This window comes from Bos grunniens, chromosome 2 (assembly GCF_055505025.1).
Source record: "Bos grunniens cultivar Pamir isolate PY7600 chromosome 2, Bosgru_T2T1.0, whole genome shotgun sequence".
NCBI classification, from domain to species: Eukaryota; Metazoa; Chordata; class Mammalia; order Artiodactyla; family Bovidae; genus Bos; species Bos grunniens.
Genome location: NC_141166.1, coordinates 52025148 through 52047387, shown reverse-complemented (window position 1 = coordinate 52047387; position 22240 = coordinate 52025148). Strand labels below are relative to the sequence as shown.

The 22240-nt window shown below is 38.5% G+C and overlaps 1 protein-coding gene across 8 annotated transcripts in view; it reads right to left on the bottom strand.

The window, feature by feature from the left end:
- Nucleotides 1–22240, bottom strand: part of HECW2 (HECT, C2 and WW domain containing E3 ubiquitin protein ligase 2) — a 433106-nt gene that overhangs the window by 19584 nt on the left and 391282 nt on the right. For all 8 annotated transcript variants that reach the window (XM_086348453.1, XM_086348470.1, XM_086348425.1 and 5 more), the window contains 6 exons: nucleotides 12891–13043; nucleotides 11007–11105; nucleotides 6802–6931; nucleotides 5196–5342; nucleotides 4381–4495; nucleotides 736–821 (listed from right to left, as the gene is read on the bottom strand). In XM_086348453.1, the coding sequence (XP_086204579.1) occupies nucleotides 736–821; nucleotides 4381–4495; nucleotides 5196–5342; nucleotides 6802–6931; nucleotides 11007–11105; nucleotides 12891–13043 (730 nt within the window). The remainder of the gene's footprint in view (nucleotides 1–735; nucleotides 822–4380; nucleotides 4496–5195; nucleotides 5343–6801; nucleotides 6932–11006; nucleotides 11106–12890; nucleotides 13044–22240) is intronic.

Genomic DNA, 22240 nt, shown 5'->3' with positions numbered 1-22240 from the left:
GATACTTTCCATTAGAGATTAATAAAGTGGACGTGTCAATTAACCTAAGTCTACTTAGCATCAGTCCCTGATCAATTTGAGGTGAATGAAAAACAAAAAGAACTTATAGGCCTGCAAATTTGAGACTCAGAGCTATAATCCAAAGGAGCTAAGATCCAGACTACTTGTAAGATTTTGTCTAAGCAAATAGAAGGCTTCCCCATGTCTGATATTTCTTTAGCTGCAATCAACAAACAAGTTCCCTGTATAACTATAACACAATAAGAAAATAATGAGTTAGTTTTCCCAGTATTCTTAAACTTCAATGTTATCTTACATTTGTGGAAAGTTAGATGGAAGAAAAGAAGGGATTCTCTATCAAGGAACTGGATCATTTCTTGATAAATGAGACTGAAGATTTATCTCTTTCTGTTGCCAGAGATGCTGGCCTGCAGAATACTTGGAGGGCCTCTGAATGAAGGGATCTAACTGCCCTGAAGGTGGATGTTGTTCTGAGGACTCTTGGATGGCAATCGGTACTTCCTCACAACTCTAATGAGATGCTTGGACTAGTTAGAGATGTTCTGCACAGTGATGGAACCAAAGAACCATGCAATCAGAAGAGTCTGAAAACAGTGTACTCAGAATATGCAGATAAACATGGGATATATTTACTGAGTATACTTAGCCATTATTAAAAATATGAAATTCCAACAAGAATTAATGCATTAAAAAGATTAACTAAAGGCATCTTACCTGTAACAACCTCAGTCGTTGTTCATTGTTGAATCTTTCCACTGCAGCCCAGAACCACCGAATTACAATGTGATTGTCATGATATCCTATCAAACCAATCATGAAAGGTAGTATTACTTTGAGTGTTCTATCTTAAGTCACTATGACCATGGCATGTCAACAAAAGACTCTCAGACATAAATCATCATCTTGGATTCATTAAAGGTTATTTACAATTTTAGACGAAGGAATAACACTGTTAATGTGATCACATGAGTGTCAAAAGTAAAACAAAATACTAAATGGAACCAAGAAATCTGTTTCCATTTAGAGGTCACTAAATGAAACTAGCAGAGAGAACAAGTGAGTTATCGTTAACCATATCATTTTTGAAAAATATAGTTGCTGGTATTGGAAATGCTTGAAACTTTCATTCCTTCATTTAAGAAATAATTTTGTATAGGAGTCTGAGCAAACTCCAGGAGATAGTGAAAGACAGGGAAGCCTTGCGTGCTGCAGTCCACGGGGTCACAAAGCGTTGGATACAACTGTGCGCTGAACAACAAACCACCATGCCAAGCACTGTACTACGCCTGAGGGTTGAGGGAACAATAGCAGAGGAAACAGACCCGCACAGGGCTTCCGGTACAGAGAGAGACATAAATCAAATAATTATACAAATAAACATATATTGTAAACTATTTTAAAACTATATATAATGTTCATATTTTAAAATCAAATTACTTTTTGTTAACAAAAAGGGAAAATAATTATACTACTTTCATTCCTTCAATGAGTAAATTTCAAACAATCATCAACCTAAATGTTATTTTTATTCCACACTGCAGTAGAGTTTAATAAAATGTCAATAGTATCATCCCACAGGAGGATTAAGGGAGTAGCTGCCGCAGCTGCTGCTGCTAAGTCGCGTCAGTCATGTCCAACTCTGTGCAACCCCATAGACGGCAGCCCACCAGGCTCCTCTGTCCCTGAGATTCTCCAGGCAAGAACACTGGAGTGGGTTGCCATTTCCTTCTCCAATGCATGAAAGTGAAAAGTGAAAGTGAAGTCGCTCAGTCGTGTCCGACTCTTCGAGACCCCATGGACTGCAGCCCACCAGGCTCCTCCATCCATGGGATTCTCCAGGCAAGAACACTGGAGTGGGTTGCCATTTCCTTCTCCAATGCATGAAAGTGAAAAGTGAAAGTGAAGTCGTTCAGTTGTGTCCGACTCTTAGCGACCCCATGGAGATTCTCCAGGCAAGAGTACTGGAGTAAAGGGAGTAGCAGTGGATTCCCAAAACTCAATGGAGAAAAATTAAGTTCAGAGAGAAGGTTGACAAAGATTACAGCACAGTTAGTGATTCAGACCAGCTGAGTGACATATTCAGTGTGCAGAGAGCTACTCTAATTCTGAATCAGTAGCAGTTAGTCCTGAAGATAAGCTGGGTAGAAACCATTTTCCTGCAAATTTTTCCACACATGTGTTTTGAGGGGACTCTTGCCTTACTGTTTACCATTTGGTCAGTGATGCCCTTTGGAGAAGAAAGGGATCCAAATGGAGGGTAAATACAGCTAGACTGGACACGGAAATCCAGAGGGTCATTGTCCTGCTTTTGGCAAAGATTAGCTATTTGGTGCTGAGAAAAGAGTTTTGTCATCTATAAAATAAGTGCATTGGCTCTTTAAAGCTTTAAAGTTTTCTGACCCTTTGAACTGGCCCTTTTATGCCTCTCCTTTGCTGTCTGTGCCAAAACCATTTATAGAAGGAGCAGGAGTGAAAGTATCTCATCATATTCTCTACAAACAGCTGCCCTGTGAACATATGGCAAATGGCAGCAAAGCCGCAACTTCATTCAGTGCCAACTAGCTGGGTTAGCAAACATGGCAACTGGGTATCTTGCCCTTTTCCTGCCCCTCCCTCCCCCCAGCACTCTGTTCCCAAGGATTTTATTTGATAAGATTGACAATAAGCAAAGAAATAGGTACTTGATTCGTCATACACAGAGAATAAAAGTCTATCCTATGGAAACACAAAACTGGCTGATGTGATTGAATGTTATTAGAATCACCTGAGGGTGTGTGTGGTGGGTAAAAGAACGAGCTAATAGTATTTATGGTAACACATAAGTTACGCAGCATGTTGGAGAAATTGTATTTTAGTGAACGAAACTGGTTTAGTTAACAGTTATAACAGCCAAGGCCTATGTGGATTGACAGAGGGTCAATTGGTCAAGACTTATTACAGCAACTGGACTTCAGAAATAGCAGCAATGGACACTGCAGTTTAATCCTGCCTTTCAGAGAAAATGAGCAGGCAAAGCCAGCCGGGGCAATGGTGATGGATTGGAAGAGCCGAGCATAAGCCAAAATAAAAGCATCGGGGCCAATGTTAAGGTGTATCTTTACTCCATAGTTTTACGTTTTTTTTCCTTTAAATCTCTGTTTCAATTTACTGATAACTGGAGAACTGCTCAGCTCTAATTTTAGTCTGCTAAGTGATTAATTCAGTGACTTAAAGCTTGTATTCTTCACTCTCCAAGTTCACAATTACTGCTCACCTCTTACATTCTAAGTTAAAAGACAAAAGCAAAACCCAACTGTCATTTATCATGACTTTCTGAAGACTTAATAACACTACAATAAATTTCAGAAAATGTATTTGTTCTTTGTTTGAAAGTATTGAATAAAACTAACTCTGGGTTAGCATCAGGTCCCTTTCCAAGTGTATTGATTCAGCAATCAAATCACAGTGGCTTTAATGCCAATTGCTAATTGAAAACTTGTACTGATCTGTAGAAATGCCAGCCCTAAAGCTTCCTATCTGGTGACATGTCCAGTTTTAAGCTGCTTCCCCAGTGGCTCAGCAGTAAAGAATCCACCTGCAATTCAGGAGATGGAGGAGATGTGGGTTTGATCCCTGGGTGGGAAAGATCCCCTGGAAGAGGGTATGGCAACCCACTCTAGTATTCTTGCCTGGGAAATCCCATGGACAGAGGAGCCTTATGGGCTACAGTCCATAGGGTCACAAAGAGTCAAACATAATTGAAGACACTGGGCACGAATACAGTTTTAAGCTAATCTTACAGCAGTTTCCTTTTTGGTTGAACCTAATGCTTGAATTCTAAAAGGGTTTGTTCAACAAATTTGAAATCTGAGAACTGTATCTTATTATATTCATGAGTTTCAACTGTGAATTACAACTGGTAAGTAGTTCAAGTGAAATGTAGAAAAACTGTTTGCTCATTAAGAAGTTAAGAGGTTAAAAAAAAAAAAAAAAAAAAGAAGTTAAGAGGTGTGCCTCTTCAGGTTTGAGAATGAAGACAGAATAGGTGGAGTCTAACCAGTCCAATATGAGCTCCTTGATGCTTCACTAACAACACTATAAAACAATTAATTACTGTTCCTATGGTCATATTTCTTCACCAACAATTAAGACTTATGACATCCTCAGACGGTGCGTAAACAGTCGTCCTTCCACTTGACAGACGAGACAGCTAGGGGAAGAAGGGCATGCACTTGCTCATGGTCTCAAAGGAGAGTGCGTCAGACCTATGATTAGAGTGCAAGTGCCCCTGCCTGTCCTGGATCCAGATCCATGCGCTGAACCACTTGCCTCCCTTTAGTCTGAAACTAAAAATCCAGCCATCTTTAAGTCAAATTTCACCTCCTCTGTATTCTGTGTTGTTTCTCCAATCACTTAGGTCTATTTCAGCTGTGCCTGCGATGACCAGTTCTAGTTCTCTTGCATCAAAAACAGATACCAGCCTGGCATCCACCACCTGCAGAATAAAAAGAATACAGGACGTGGCTTAAGAACCTGGAGAAGCCTCAGCTACAATTACACTTCATCAAAAAAGGAGGGCACAAGGAGTGTTGGGAATACATGGATGCATTCTGTGGAGGCACTTTTAAAACTGTAAAGTTCTCTACAAATATATTTTTAGTACAAGGTTGATGAAATTTTCAACAGAATTTTTGTTTTATAATTGGTCATTAATGAATTCTTTTCTTTTCTTTTTTTTCTCTTGGAGAAGATCTAGTGCTCCAGTCATTTTCATAGTTTATTTTTATTTTAGCTATGGGGGCTTTTTCACAAAAGAAGTCACATGAAATACTTGTAACAACTCATTCTGACCCTCAGATATTATCATTTGCATGCTATCTCATTAGCATGAGATTTGATTACCCATATCTAAGCATGAGTAAGATGCATGACTTAAATGTTATTACTGGTCATTCAACTCTCAAATGCTATTTGAATTCAGGTCATTTTATTTCAATGATTTCTTGTAACAGGGCAATAAATTTTTTGTATTCTTGAAACATACAGGAAAAATTATTGAAGTTTTTAAATTGAATTAGCAACAGTAAATACAACAAAAGAGAAATGAGAATATGACACAGATATGAAGTAGAATGAGAGGGACCAAGGTATAACTGGGGTCAGCCGAGAACCACACTATAGCTGGTTGTCTTTACCTCATAGAAGCCACGCACTAAGCTCTCTGTCTGCTGCACGACACCCCTCTCAATCCTCCATTTCACCATCCTCTCAATGTACTCCTTCTTGTTCTTCTCTGTGACTGGGATGTTGGCACCCCCTGGTTTTAATTCTCGTTCAGTAATCTGCGATTAAAAAAACAGAAAGGCTGACCATAAAGCAATATGTTTGATGATGTAAGACTACTGCTACCAATGAGCTGGAATCAGCCTCTACCTGTCCCAGCCCTGGGAACATCTTACAAGCAGGAGGTCAGCACCAGCACAGAGCTGGGCGTACAGCGGTGCTCAGGGAAAACAGGCAACGAGTTGATGTCTGAGCGCCTCCATGGCTAAATATATATGTGTCACAAGTGCTCCAGGTTAAGCTTTAAATCCACAAATAAATCTTCTAAATGAAAATGAAGAGGTTTCAAATTCTGTGCCACTGCTATTTGAATGTCTGATAAGACATTATCACACATTTCTTTAGGATTCAGAATTAACTACATATAGAAAGCAAATATTTACGTAAAGGTCTACCTTAAGGAAGCAGAAATATATTCAAGCAAATGTTAACTTGAGACCTACTTACCAAAATATGAAATTCAGGAGACCAGCCAGGTATTAATGTCTAACTAAGAATATTACTTATGAACCAGTATACAATTTCTGAAAGAAATCTTTTAACCAACTCTTTTACTAATTAAAAAAAAAAAAGTATTTTCAAGCCTTCACCAAAATAGAGTTTACTTTCCCCTAGCTTCAAAACAATCCATTTTAGTTCTTAACCATGAATGAGAATTAAGTACAAGTGCCAACTGAATATTTTAATATTCAACTCTGAGGTAGCATGCATTTTTAAAAACTATATTTTATATCAGATACATTCTCATATCTTATGAGGATATTATAGTTGGAAATAAAAAGAAGATTGCTTACAACACACAAATAGTTATCACTATCTATAAATTAAAACATCTTATAATAACCTTTGTAACCAAGATTATTGTTCAGTTCAGTTCAGTCGCTCAGTCGTGTCTGACTCTTTGCGACCCCATGAATCGCAGCACGTCAGGCCTCCCTGTCCATCACAAACTCCCGCAGTTCACTCAGACTCACATCCATCAAGTCAGTGATGCCATCCAGCCATCTCATCCTCTGTCGTCCCCTTCTCCTCCTGCCCCCAATCCCTCCCAGCATCAGAGTCTTTTCCAATGAGTCAACTCTTCGCATGAGGTGGCCAAAGTACTGGAGTTTCAGCTTTAGCATCATTCCTTCCAAAGAAATCCCAGGGCTGATCTCCTTCAGAATGGACTGGTTGGATCTCCTTGCAGTCCAAGGGACTCTCAAGAGTCTTCTCCAACACCACAGTTCAAAAGCATCAATTCTTTGGTGCTCAGCCTTCTTCACAGTCCAACTCTCACATCCATACATGACCCCAGGACAAACCATAGCCTTGACTAGACGGAATTGTAACTACATAAATCTGGGTTTAAACCACCCAACCATCCACAAATATATAAACATTTGATCTTAGCCACTGAATTAATCCTTCACCAAGCAATAGTCTTCCCACACACAATCACCATTATTCACAACAGACCTGCCCAAAAACTTCTTCGTTCACAGTAAATGTGAGGTCCAGGATGTCATGGATGTCATTGTCTTTCATCCACTGCAGGCTCTGATGGAACTCTTCATCAAGGTATTCTAGATCACTCAGGTCACAGAGACTAAGATGACAAAGAGAAACAAATATGTAGGCATGGATATTAGCTAAACCCAGAATCGTGAAGAAATACACTAAGAATTAGTGACAAGTACAATATCAACTAAATAGGCAGTGATTTCTGGAATGTATTTTGTCAAAGTCAGTAACCAAAGCAGTGAAATAATTCAGAAATGTATAAAATTTTAAAATCCTGATATGTAAAATGCCTTAGGAATCACTCAATTTGTTTTATCTTTTACAGACACAGAACTGGAGGTACAAAAAGTGGCTGCCGTTTGCACAGCCACCCACAAATAATGCCAGAGGGAAAACTGGGACTTGGGTTGACAACTTGGGTTCAGTATTCTTTGGCTAGGTTAAACTATTTTAAATTATCATTTTCCTAATTAGAAATTCTTTGTACATTTCTATACTGTACTTTAACTTTTTTTTTTCCCCAAAGCTTCCCCCTCCGCAAAGACTAGAATCTATGATCCACATTCACATATATCCCTTTTTTCTTCAGGGTTCTTACTCTTTCTATGATTCTGAAAACTGAAAGCCACAGAATTGCTCTACAGTTTTAATAGTTTTCTATATTTCTCTCTTCTTTCTTCATTGCTGAGAGAAGTTCTACACGAGGTGGAGCTACTATTACATGTCCCTGTTGTAAAGGTGGTAGCAACTAATTTGCTTTATTGTTTTGGAATTTCCTTTGCTCAGCCCAGTTTCAAAGATGATTTTGTTTAGTTCAGTCTACACATGTAACAGACACCAAGTATGTGCCAAACATCTTAATAGCTACTTGATAAACAGTTACTGCCCTCAAGGAGCTAATGTAGACCATTAGAGAAACAAAGACACAAATAGATAAGTTGATTTAAGGTGATAAGGAATAGCCTAGGGTGGATAACACATTATTTGTGTCCTTTTTTATATGTATGTTATACTTCAGTTAAAATTTAAAAAGGTACGTAAGGTAGATACTGGGACCTCCCACAGCAAACATGCAAGCCATTTATTTTGACCTGGAGACTGATTTTTCTGATTATATTTTTCATTTAGTAAGACAAATAAATTTCTATATAATATTTTATTGGTTCCATAATGCTTTCACATATAGGGTCTCCACCAAAATGTTACAGAGTAGGAATACTTATCTCAATTTTACTGATGAGAAACTCAGCTCAGGAATGTTATATAAGTTGCCTGATGTCACACAGCCAGTAGGTAGCTGGGACAGAGCTTGAAATCAGATCAACATTTAAAAAACATTTCCTCATTTTTAAGATGAGAAAACTGCAAATCAGTAACTAAGTCAAGATCAAAAGTGGCTGGGGAAAAGCTGTTTTGATCTCCTGATTTCTTGTCCAGTGCAAATTCTACTCCCTCCCCCCCTCCCACAATGGTATTACATTTTCTCCAGCAACAAATGACATCTTCAGTTTACTCTGTAGAGTTGATTTAAGACACAGCTCAACCTAATCCATGAAACATTTGAAGATCAAAACTAATCTTCAGACAGTTTTTCAATAGATTATTAATCAAGCACTGTAAGTGCCAAGTGTTGAAGCTATAATATCTGATATAAACAACCAAGCTACATAATCATGACCTGGAGATTTAGAAGAAGCTTTTTGGAGTAGATGATACCTATACTAAAGTCTTCAGGATGTTTCAAGCTAAAGAGGTAAAGGGGAATAAATAAAAAGGAGAAAGGGAGAAAAGAGAGGCAGGAGAAGACAACCTGAGCAAAGCACAAAGGGATGGAGTATACAGATATTCCAAGCATATGCGCAGCACCAGAGGGTTAACCATAAGACAGAATATCCAGAGAATGAGGCTGGAAATGTATCTAAAAGCTGGTCTTGAAAGTCATTCTAAGGAGCTTGGTGATTCAGAACTACTGAAAAGTTTTAAAACAGGCAATGACATGATCAGACACGAGGTGTGACTTTAAATTGTTTATCCGGAAGTGGCAGTATAGAGGATTTACTTATAATGGGGGGTGGGGGTGGGTATCATTGGGTGGAAACCAGTTAATAGACCACTACAGTAACCTGTCCAAAGTAATATACGGATTTCAGTTAGAGCACAGCTATCAGGGTAGACTGGGTATGTGTTCGATCGTGCCTGACTCTGCAACCTCCTGGAATGTAGCCCACCAGGCTCCTCTGTCCATGGCATTTTCCAGGCAGGAATATTAGGATAGAGAAGATGAACTTTAGAATTATTGAGGAGGCAAATGTGGAAATGAGTAAACCATTTTAGTGAGTGGGTAAAAAGAAGCATATCTAAAATGAGACAGCAAATGAACTCAAGTTGCAAGATAACTCTGATTCACTGCCAGTCTTGAGGGCCACTAGACGAAAAATTCCTAAGGCCACAAGTTTAGCAGGAAAAACAACCTGAATGATTTGTGACCTGTACCATGGGAATGGGGCAGGAGGTGGGGAAGAGAAGAAACTGTGCTGTGCATTTACTAACCCTGTTTAAGGGTGACTCCCAACTTCTGACCAGGGTGATTTGAGAATGTTGGCACTATGAACTATGACTAGGCACATGGGGGAAGGTATATTTTTAGGTCAGGAGAAAATGATGAATCTAGTTTTAATCATGTTGGTTTTGAGGTACCTGTGAGACACACAGGAGACATTAAGTAAAATATTGACTGCTTGAGCTTACAACTTAAGAGAGATCATATCCAAGGGTGTGGACTGGAGAGTCAGTAGATGAGACAGCTAAAGAGGTTTCCCATGAGAACATATATATAGAGAGAGAAGAGGGGAAACCAGAATGGAAACTTCAGGAATACCAAGGTTAAGGGCAAGTCAGGACACCCACAAAGGAGGCTTAAAAGTAAAAGGTGAACCCAGAGAGCATAGTGTCATGGACACCAGAGAAGGAAGAACTCAAGAAAAATGGATGGGTCTGGGAGGGATCAATACTATCAAAAACAGCAGAGTGGTCTATTAAAATAGAGACTAAAAAACATTCTATAAAAGCTTCCATAGGTTATTGGTGGGAAACAAGCTAGATTGAAGTGTGTTGAGGGCATGTCAACACTCAGTATAGACTACTCTTTCAGGAAGTTTAAATGGGAAGATGAACGATAAGGCAATGAAATGGAAAGATGCAAATGGGCCAGAAGAACCAGAGAGGCAGAAGGCCAGTGTTCAGGTGCTCAGGGCTTTATTGGCCTATATATCAAAAGAGACGATGGCAAAAGTCTTCCTACTGGCCCTCTTTAAGAATCCATTAGAAATACTTTCAGTTGAGGTCTAGGCTTACAGAAAGCAGATACATGGGTACATGGCCTTGGTTAGGGAATGAGCTGGTCAGAACCATGCAATCCTGCTGCACTTTCTTGTTGCAAGTTTGAGCTACTACTCTCACAGACAGTTGCCTTCTATTCAGCCTTGTAAATGACTACTAATTACAGGACAGAAACTGTTGGCTCTACATTTTACAATAATTGCAATCTTTCACTGTGGTAACAATGAAGAAAAAGTCCTGTGAATGCTAAATTTTCATCTGCCATCATAAATTACTGCCTTGCATATAGAGAGATTTCAAGAAAAATATGGGACTTGAAAAATACGGCCCACCTCTAACAAACAAATGTTGAAAAAGGAGAGTGAAAATTTGAACCAAGAATAAGCAGTTGAACATTTGCTTAAGGCAAAATGTAAAAGGCATCTTGTGAAAGACGGGGGGCTATGAGTCACCAAGACTAATCCACAACTATTCTATTAATAATTGGCATTAATTCCACAGGAATTTCAGCACTGTATTTGAAGTACAATTGTTTTGAAGAAACATGTGTAGCAACAAATGAGAATCAATTACTCAGAGTAGAGCAAAACTAAGCCTTTGGGAACAAGACAGGAATAAAGGATCAGAAGCTGGAAAAATCCAGTAACCATATTTGAAATTAGATTAGTTGATTAGTTTCAGAAATCTAAACCACTATTAAGTAAATAATAATAGATTTGAGATAGTGAGTCAAAACATGACCTTGACAAAAGATTCTTTTGGATAAAGGAAATACTTCATTCTTTACATGCAAATTACACAAGCAATAAAAATACTCTTACATTCTGAGAAGAGCCTTATAAAAGGGCCGTGTGAAGAAGGCATCCAACAAATACTGGTGAATTAGTGCAAGACCAAGGATCCTACCACTGAACCGGAACCTGTGAAGGAAAAACAGGAGATGGTTTATATGGAGCAGTTGGAGCAGTTTCTAAATGTTTCTGTTTCCTCTCAAGAATGCCTTCCAGTTCTAACCACCTAAGATTTTCTAAGAAGAACTGCCTTCCAGGTTCATGAGAATTTGTATGCACTGTAGGCTGTGTCTTCATTAGTTGATTTTCACATCTACTTATAGAAGAAATCTGTTTCAATCTGATATTCAGAGAGATACTGCTGCACCTTCTCCTCATGTCAGTGATGTCCAGCATGTAGCACTCTACATGGCCAACATGAACTCCCTGTTAGCATGACAGTGAAATTTCCTTAAATCACTTGTAAGAAATGTTGACAGAATGAGACCAGTAATGGTGGGGAAAATGTCCCCTTGTAGTTTGTGTGCGTGAATATCAGCGGGATTTCTCTAGTGCAAACCTAGCAGCAATTCCCTTTTGAGGAAAAGCCCAGTCTCGGAGTGAGAAAGTTCCTAGTTCTACTCTCTCTCAAACCCCTCTCTTAACAGTAACTGTCACCATCCAAGAATTATGCATGTGTACATTTGAGGGAGTTTCCACATGGGACATTCTGTTCTCTAAAATTTCAGTGCTCAATTCTATTCTGAATCACTTTGGAAACTTTATTAGATATATGTCATGACTGGATTTGCTGAGATGTACATATATTTTCTTTTTCAAAAATATTCAAGTTTCTAGCCTTTTGAAAGCCTGATGCCTTCTGAAAGTGTAAATGCACACTGAGGTTCATAGTGTCCAACTATAATTCTAGTGTCAGGCAACCATCTTAAGATCAATGTCCAGCAGCTTTGTTTTTCTTTATTTCCACTTAGGTTAGCATAACTGCAATAGCTACTCTTAGGAGGACTTCTAACTGTAGTTAACCGGAAGTTAATTTGAAGAATAAGTCCTAAACCTTAATGCCCTCCACCCACCAATATTAATCTCATGACTCAAAGAAATTTTTTCCATGATTCCTATTCACGTTCTTTTTTTTTGTTACTATAGTGAAAATGAACAGAAACAAGCAAACGGGTTATATAGATACTTCAAGTCTATAAATGCAGGCATGTAAAACATGTCACAGAGTGCAATTTGAGGTTTTAAGAATAAATAATTCCCAGATGGGAATCCTATACCAGCTTTACTTGATTTTGTGTGAAAAATTAGGAGCAGGGCAATTCCTGGCTACAAACTTGAAATAGTGACTGGGATAAGTGGCCACTGCTGTGACCCCACACTCCTGCTTGCCTGCCAGGATTCTCTTCCACCATCGGTTCCTCTAAGCCACTCTGTCTTCCTGTCCTCCCTCCCATTAGAAAACCAACAGACCCAGCTGCTCTGCCCCTCCCTACATGTTAGCCACTTCCCCAAGGACTGTTCTAGAAACTGCCTGTCCTTTGGGTCAGGATTTTGCCCTACTCACCCCCACCAGTCCCCTGTCACAGCTCAGAGTCACCCAAAGCTTCAGACAAGGATTTAGGGTCTTGCTAAGAACCTAACATCATCTGCAACGTTCTCTCAGGAAAAAACCTTTTGGATTCTACCCAACTCACTTAAAATTGGTCTTACAGAACATAATCTATTCCTAGACTGGAAAGGGCCTGTATGTTAAATTTGATAATGCAAACAAGAGTCAAATGAGATATTTAACTGAAAATATGATTTTCTCAAAAAAAAAAACAACACTTTTTTTTTTTTTTTTAAGTTTAGGTGCTTATAAAAACTAATATCACAGAAAATCAGCTAAAGAAAAACGGGGAGAACAATACTTACCATTCATGGTGATTGTCTACAAAGGCAGACATGGGACTTATTTGTACTGTGTATGTGTCATTGGCTGAATATTCAAATAAGCCATAATATGGGTTAAAGAGTTCTCTGGATACCAGGAAGAAAAACTCTCTGGAAGGTCCACTGTAATCCAGCCTTTAAAAAATTCACAAAAAGAGCAGTCATTATTTTTTTTCTGTTTATTACACACATTTAACACAGTGCTCAACTTTCTGTAAAACAGGAAGTATAATTATCAAGTTTGGTGGTGGTGGTTTAGTCATTAAATCATGTTGCAAAAGGTAGAATAACTTAAGTGCCCAGAGTCAGGCCATGCGGAGAGAGATTGCAGTGGGAATGCCTTATTTAAGTAGGTTAAACCTGAGGGCATCCGTTACATACATCCATGGGAATATGGAGTCCTCATGTTTTTCCAAAACACTTTTAAATGCGGGCAAAAAGAGACTTAAGTGAATTGGTGAGAGGATATTACAGATATAAGGCCTCCTAGGGAGATCAGAGGCAAAAGATGGAATTATAGGGTTCAGATGAAAATTTTAAATTATAAAACACCAAGGAAAATTATAGACAAGAAAAGTGAGGGTGTCTAAAGCTTCCTTGGGAAGGTAGTTGAGAAGAGGCCGAAATTCTAGCACCTGAACAACAGTGTAAATTCCATTTTACTTACAAAAAGACATCAGGGTCAAAGCAAAATCTGAGAACGATTGTGCGAGGTTTGAGGACTGACAAGCAGCAAACAATGCTGAGAACAAAAAATGCACCAAAGAGGAGTATGTAATAAAGCAATTTGATATGCTCAAATTAAAATGAAAAATGTAAAGTACATCTATCTACCCTATGGTAAAAAGTTGACATAAGGGTTCAAAGACAGGAAGGAATTCTGAGGGGGGAATGAAAGCAACGGATAAGTTGGGGTGGTGGGATTTAATAAGACTTCCTTTGTTCACTCTATTTTTTTCCCTCTATGGAATTTCCTTCAATGGCCACTTCTGTATTTTTTTATGACAAAGAAAAAATTCCATATGTGTGGTATGGAATTGTGTGATAGAGAAAAGGATCTTATTATAGGTAGAAGAGGGAGCTGGAATAATAGTAAGGAAAATTAAAAGGCCTTCATATATCTTAGTTGAAAGTTTAATAGAATTTTCTTAAAACAGACATCAGCTATCCACATACTAAGTTCTTAATTTTTGCCATATCTGAATATATATGCACTACTATTTACTTAATATTTCCAGCTTTACTTGCTTTTCCAATGTAGCCTTGTCTTAACACAATATTTTGAAATTGTGATGTGTTAGCTTTATTTCTTTTCTAATACACATGAAAACAAATACATAAATATTAACATAAAAAATATGAGTCTATGTAATAGGCCAAGGCAGCTTCTTGTGGTTTCTTTCCACTGTCCTAGTTCTGGTCTCTGACACCACCAAGAACAAGTAGATTACTTGTTCCACTTGAACATTCTTCACACATTTAGAGGCTTTCCTTCAACAAATATGTGAGTGCCTATTAGGTTTGGGGTATTAATCTAGATGCTAAAGATGCAAAGTTTTATTTTTACGTCATTTTCGACAAGATTCTAAGTTCAGCAGTGTCTGTATTCCTGATCCCTGTCCCCTCCTCACTCATGAACAACCTCCTCTCATGGCAGGGCAGGGAAGTCCCCTGTCACATTGGTCCTCTGCTCTGAACACTCTCCAGGTGTCAAAGTCTGACCTAAGGGGTGTGTCTCTACTGATCACAATACTCAAGGTGTGGTCTTGTCAGCAAAAACTTAGGGCTCTTGACCTCTCTTCTTGGACACTTTTCTCCACTACTGCAGCTTAACGTCACCCTGCCTTGTGGGCAGTCCCTTTACTTTGTTGACTCATCACAAGCTCGTCATCAGCTCAAACCTTTCACCTATGTTACTTTAAACTAGGACTCTCCCACCCTGTCTGCACGTCACTCTATCTTCTTAAAACCTAAGCACTAGACACGAATATTAATACTTGCCATACTAAATTTCACTTTGTGAGACTGAGTCCATGATTCTAGTCTACCTAGATCCCTGTGGACGCAAAACTTCTCTCCAAATTTCCTGCTGATGATGAATTACATCAGCAGACCCCTGTGTCTTTTCAGAAACAGAGAATACCAATCAAAATATCTTAGTGGTCATTTTGTCCATCCTCTCACCTCACTGAGGAGATGACTGGCGCTGAAGGAAATCACTGACTTGTATCAAATGAAAGCTGCAGTGGAGGATCCAGGCCTTGACACAGGTTTCCTGACCCCGTGTGTGATGTTCATTACTCTTTACAGTCCACTCTTCAATATATTTAAAACGTTCACGAGGACTAAATACAACATTGCTTATAGAGGAGAGGTCGGAAAACTGTGACTTGCAGGCCAAGTCTGGTCCAGGCCCTCACATTGTAAAAAAAGTTTTATTGGAACATAGCCATGCTCATTTGTTTATGTGTTGTCTGGCGCTGTTATGATGGCAAAGTGAGTAGGTACAACAGGGAATGGCCTGAAAAGCTGAAAATAATATGGCTCTTTACGGAAAAAGTTTGCCAACCTCTGTTACAGAAGAAAGTAGGAGGAGAATGTTACTTTATTAAAAAGCCTAGCTTACTCTAAATCCTCTTCTTTAGTGAAGATCATTTCAAGAAAAGGTAAAATCACAACAATGTCCTAGAGAGTATGAAATCTTCAGGAGTGGTCACAACTATTAAGCAGGAAGCCAGGAGCCCTGGCCTGGAGGCAATGTAGGAGGAAAATATATCTTCCTCAACTGGTCAGGCTTTTATCTGCTCTTTTTTTTTAACTCCAGCAGCACTGATAGAGTTACTCTAAAGTGAAGACATTTTTAAAGTTTGATTTGATTATAATCTGAACTTTAGAACCACATATCTGAGAGCAGGTTGTTGATTACAAATTACATACGCCTACCTAATTCAATAAGACGTGTCCCAGCAGGATACCTTATGCATGCGCTTCCTGTAATGTCTTAGCAACCTCTTCCATATAAATAGTTAATATGACTCATATCACAGGGATCATTTGTTACATTCCTGTTTTGCCAGTTAGGTTGGTTCCACAGCTAAAGACTTGGCACAGAAATACAGAAACTCTGGACAACGGGTGTGTAGCCACACAACAGCTGCATCTGAGGGCATTTTGGAATAAGCACAGATGTCTTTAGGGTGGCAATGTCTTTCTGAGCCCCATGAAATGCTGATAAGGCATTTTAAACACCATCACGTTGCTGGGCTGACACCACCCGAGTTGTTAGTGGCATCCAATATTTCTTAAATAATTTTATTCTCTGGTTCTTTATGTTCAACTAAAAATTGCCAAAAACAAAGTATCCCAAAGGAAGCAGACTATAAAATGAAAGAGGATAGTGGCATTGGGCAGTCTGACTGCCATTTCCTACACATTTTCTGGGAGACAGAAAGGTTTTCTTTCTTACAAGCTGGTTCAGGCACACATGGTCTACATACCTTCTGATTCACTCTTATGTTTGTATCAGCAAGGCATTAGTTCTTGAGCCACTAAAGAAGTGATAGGTGAGTAGGGAATTTTGTGAGCAATTAATATGACAAAGTTTTACCTGGAGATACCAAGCCAAAGCCTGGAAATAGAAGCACCTTTCTTCAGTATGGTTTGGGTCAGTTAGGTTATCCTGCAAATATCTCTCTTTAGACAAAAACAAGCAACACCTTAGTTTCACTTGAAGCTTTACAAATATTTGAGGAAACATTGGTCAAGGCCAGTACCCGAAACAACTTCTAGACCAGTCAGATGTAAGAGCTGCTGGTTATTTTATAAGTAGGGACTCAAAAAAACCTTTCAGATCTCATCCCCCGCTAGTTTCTTGCATTTGCCTAAGTAGAAATATCATAGGAAGAGCTCACCTGTACTTAAATCCCCAAACTAAAACTGTTTGCACACCTCCCCTCCCTAGTCCAAGTATGGCTTTGCAAGACGGATGACTGATATCATATAGAAGGCACCTTACATATAATGAACTCATTCTTTCTTAAAGAAAGGTGCCTTTTATAGAGTTGGCCATGGAGGACAAAAAACAGAGGCAATCACAGTGTAAACATCCTCTCTTGATCCAGGCCATTATTTCCTTACTTGTTGTGGGTACTAAGAAGTGAATGTAAACCTGAAACTAACGCACTATTATAAATCAACTCTACTTCAATAAAAAGAAAAAGAAGTGAATGGCCCAGGATGTCCTATGTGAACACAATAGTCTACGTAGCTAACTTCTGACACCAACAAGCTTTAGTTGCTAAAACTTTTAATTCAGAAGAAAATAATACACTGAAGAATATGCAGTACTTGTGGCTCCCCTCTTAAAGAAGCAATGTCCAGGCAGACAGAAGCCCAAGAGGCAAGCAGACCATGCAATTTCCCGCCACACTCAGTCCAGACGACTCCGTTTCCAAATCATTCCTCCACTGCTGTTTTCTCCTACTCCCCACTTTGCAAGAGGAGATAACCAAATTAAGCTGGCTGGAAATTTAAATGACTAGAACAAAGTCTCCAGCTCTGACCAAATTAAATCACAGTGTTTGCTTAGAAATTGTCCGTATTTCATAAAAAGCCAAGCATAACAGGACATTAATTTAGTGAGATATACTAATCACTTGTCAACTAGCATAACTACATAAAAAGGCTCTAGAATTATTTTTGCATTTTTAATTGAATACAGGTATCTCTAATATTCTGGGGTTAATTCTACCTCACATGGAATTTGTAGCTGTCCTATACATTTACGACTATGACACTTCTCATCAATTTCTCTTGACTCAGCTCTTCCATTTCGGGACAAATCTATATATGATGTGTCAAGACCTACACAAAGAAACATCTTAGAGCAGAACTGAAGTCTCTGAGTGAATCTGCTAATTCACACTTTTTTGGAGAGTAGGCAGACACATTATTCTGAAAAGATAAATCCTTTCTCTTTATGCCCTCACTAATATATTGTAAATAAAGACCCTGATCATGACAGGTAGAAAATACTATCAGTGAGATGGTATCAATAGAAATTGCAAGATATTATTTCCTCATAGATAACAAAGTTGACTTTAGCAACATAAAATAATACTCTATACATACCAATACCTCTACTAATTTGGACTTTCCACAGAATTAATTCTCTCTATAGACTTACTACTCTACTGACCTCAAATGCAAAAGGAAGCATACACATACCAAAATTACCCTGGTAGCCCCCATCACGCAACAACAAAATAAGAAAAGTTGTTCAGGGAGTTTCTGAATCTCCCTAAATCTTGTCTCTATGCTTTCTTTTAATAAGTGATCTTTTTAGAATAGTTTTTGATTTATAGAAAGGTTACAAAGACAGTAGGGAGAATTCTCATACACCTCACACCAGCACTTCTTAGGTGCTTCTGGTTTTTGATGACCTTGACAGCTTTAAGGGGCACTGGTAAGGTAATCTGGTAGAACGTCCCTCAGTTTGGATTTATCTGATATTTTCCTCCTGATTAGACTGGTGTTACATGTTTTTGGGAGGAAGACAATAAAGGTAGTGCCATTCTCATCACATCATACCAAGGATATATACTATCAACAGGATATATCACTTTTTTACTTTAGCCTTGATCAGCTGCCTGTGTGTTTGTAAGGCTTCTCCACTGGAGGCTTACTTCTTTCCCACCCCTTTTCACAGGGTACTGTTTGGAAGGAAGTCACTCTGTGCAACTCATAAGGAGCACTGAATTACGCAGAAAATTATTTGGAAACCTTCTGCAGAGGAGATTTGTCTATTCTCCTTCATTTAATTATTCAATTGTATATTTATATCAATATATATGTATCTTATACTTCAGGGTTCTAATCCAATACTACTTTATTTTGTTGCTCAAATTATTCCAGGTTTGACCACTGGGAGTTCTTTCAGATGGTTCTTGTGTCCCTTTGACATCACTGTGAATTGTTTTGAGTTTCCCTATACTTTCTGGTACAAGATACTTCAGACACTGTCTTGTATGATTCCTGCCCCAGTCCGAGAATCATCCATGTCTACAAGGAGCCCTAGTCCCCTTTACTAAAGAACAATATTAAAAACCAACATCTACACACTAGTTGTATATTCTTGTTTAATACCTATTACTAGAGCTAAACATGAAAAACTTCCAAAATAACACATTTTGAGGACATTAAAATTAATGAAGGAAAAGGGACAGAAAATTTTCAGCTCCATTCTAGAATTCCACAGAAAAACCTAGGTAGCTTTTCTCTTTGGATACTTATTAGAAACCAGAAAGAAATATTATGATCTTTAATTTTAATGTAATAAGATGGCAAAGGCTAAAATAACTTCTTAATTTTATGTTGTTTTGAGGTTAATCTTGCAAAACATATGATGTGTTCCTAATGACTTAATAGCAAAATAAATTTGATATCTAATAATACATATGTATGATACTGACATGATAAAGCATGAGATCAGAAATAACCTGGCCCTATTCCAGCCTCAATAAGCCTTATGCAGAGATTGTCCCTGAGGGCCAAGGTCACACCTCAAAATATCTTCCATCTTATTTTCCTCCTGGGGTTACAAGAAGAAGACAGGTAATGGAGGCAGAAAACATTTGGACATTAGTAGCAATTAAATAAAGAGGTTTCAATCCCCACTCTGTCTGGGCCTCCTCCTAGGAACGGATGTCAGTCCAGATCATGGGGAGACAGCTTTAAGATGATAAAGCATGATCAGCATCTGTTCTATTCAAACCTAAGTAACAGTGCTTCCAAAGACTCATGACTACATCTCTGAGATCTCAACAAACTGTGGTCTAACAATTATGGAAGACAGCTGGAGCTCTGAGGGAGGAAAAGTATTCTCATCCAAACTAGGCTGGTTATGTAAGGAAATACTTGGAATCCCATGCATACCTGTGATTAGACTAAAAACATTTGCCTTCATTTTCAACTGTGCACCTGCATCTTTAAGGCAACTAACAAAAGCTAAAAGTCCACTAAGGCTCATCAGCAACAAAAGGATCAAGACTCAGGCAAGCTTCTCAGACTTTCTCACATTATATTGTTTTCCCATCTATTATTTTAATCTAGGCACAGCTGGGAGACACTACATTTAGCAAGATAAATTATCAGTTACTAGCTGAAATAGTGAAAAGGCCCATGGGTAGGAAAAAATTCAGATAGATTAGAGTTCAAGAAGTGAAGTGAAAATGTTAGTAGCTTAGTCGTGTCCTGCTCTGCAATCCCATGGACTGTAGCAATTCAGACCCCTCTGTCCATGGAATTCTCCAGGCAAGAATACTGGAGTGGGTTGTCATTACCTTCTCCAGGGGATCTTCCCAACCCAGGGATTGAACCGGGGTCTCCCACCTTACAGGCAGATTCTTTACCGTCTGAGCCACCAAAGAAGCCCAGAGTTCAGGAGTTTTGCCTAAATCCCAATATTGGTCTAAGAATCCTATATGGAAGACAAGAGGCCTAATTTTGAATTTTAATTTTGCTATTATCTAGTTCAACTAGCACATGAAAATTATTTTATACTTTGACAGCTCCATTTCATCAACCAAACACCACATGGCTGAATTTGTTGAATATTATTAAGATTCCATAATCTACTTTATTCCTGGGCAAGACTGAGCGTGTAGCCTTAGAATGATCCAAATCAATAGGAGTTAAGCAGTTAAAGAGAAGACAACTGGAATTCCAGCAATCATGTGATATTTTTAAAATTCACTCTAGTGATGTTTACAAAGAAGGTGCTAAGACTCCAAACTTAAACCTGAAATGAGGAAAGAGGAATGACTCTAGGAGAGGTGAGAGCTGCCATCCTCTGAAGAGTCAGAAAACCACCAGTATGCCTATTTGAATGGAATAAACACTGTGTAGGAGTCTTCATTGCATTCATTTCCTAACTTCATCTCCACGAGCACACTCATGGAAGAGTCATAGAAGGCTGGACTCTCTTTATGGTAGGTAGTTATTTTGGTAGGTGTGCCAAAGAAAGAGAAAAAGTGGGGACAGAAAAATAAGAACTAAGGCCTAAAAGTTACTGCTGGGGAAGTGTCCAGGTAGAATAGGAGGATTTTTTTCCCCTCTTTTTCTTTTTGTCTCTCTTTCTTTTTAATCGAAGTATAGTTGACATACAGTATCAGTGTCAGATGTACAACATAGTGATTCCACATTTTTATACACTGTATGATAACCACCAGACCACCATGAGTCTAGTTACCATCTCATCAGCATGGAAAGCTACTACTGACAATATTGTTACTGACAATATTCCTTGCTATATATTACATCCTGTGACTTATTTATTTTAAAACTGCAAGTCTGCACTTCTTAATACCCTTTGTCTATTTCACCCATTCCCCCATCCTCACATCCCCTCCCCTCTAGCAAACACTGGTTTCTAACTCGTGATTCTAAAACTGAACTTTTTTGACAGGTGAAGTATGATTTACTTTGCATTCCAGTGCACATAACAAGATTATAGATGTTAAAATGCAATTTCTTGCTTTTTCTCTCAAAGTCCATGTCTTGAACCTTCTTATGTTGTTGGTGGGAATGTAAAATGGTGAAGCCACCATGGAAAATAGTATGCAGGTTCCTCAAAAGAACCAAAACTAGAGTTACCATATGATCCAGCAATCCCACTTCTGGGCATCTAACCAGACAAAACTCTAATTTGAAAAGATACACGCTCCCTATGTTCACAGCAGCACTATTCACAATAGCCAAGACATGGAAACAACCAAATGTCCATCAACAGATGAATGGGGAAAGACGTGGCACATATATACAATGGAATACTACTTAGCCATAAAAAGAATTATGCCATTTGTAGCAACATGGACAGACTTAGAGACGATCATCCTAAGTGAAGTGAGTCAGAAAGAGAAAAACAAATACCATACGATACCACTTACATGTGGAATCTAAAAGATGACACAAATGAGCTTGTCTACAAAACAGAATCGACTCACAGACACACAAAACAGATTCGTAGTTTCCAAGGGGAGGGGTTGGGGGGGTGGAGTGGACTTTAGGATTAGCAGATGCAAACCATTATATAGAATGGATAAACAACAAGATTCTACTGTATAGCACAGGGCACTATATTCAGTATCCTGGGATACACCATAACGGAAAACAATTTTAAAAAGAATGTACATATATATAACTGAATCACTTTGCTCTACAGCAGAGACTAATACAACACTATAAATCAACTATACTTCAATTTTTTCAAAAGCAAATTTTCCTTTTCAGAGAAAGAGTTAAAGAGAGAAGAAATGAAACTATGATTCTGCTCT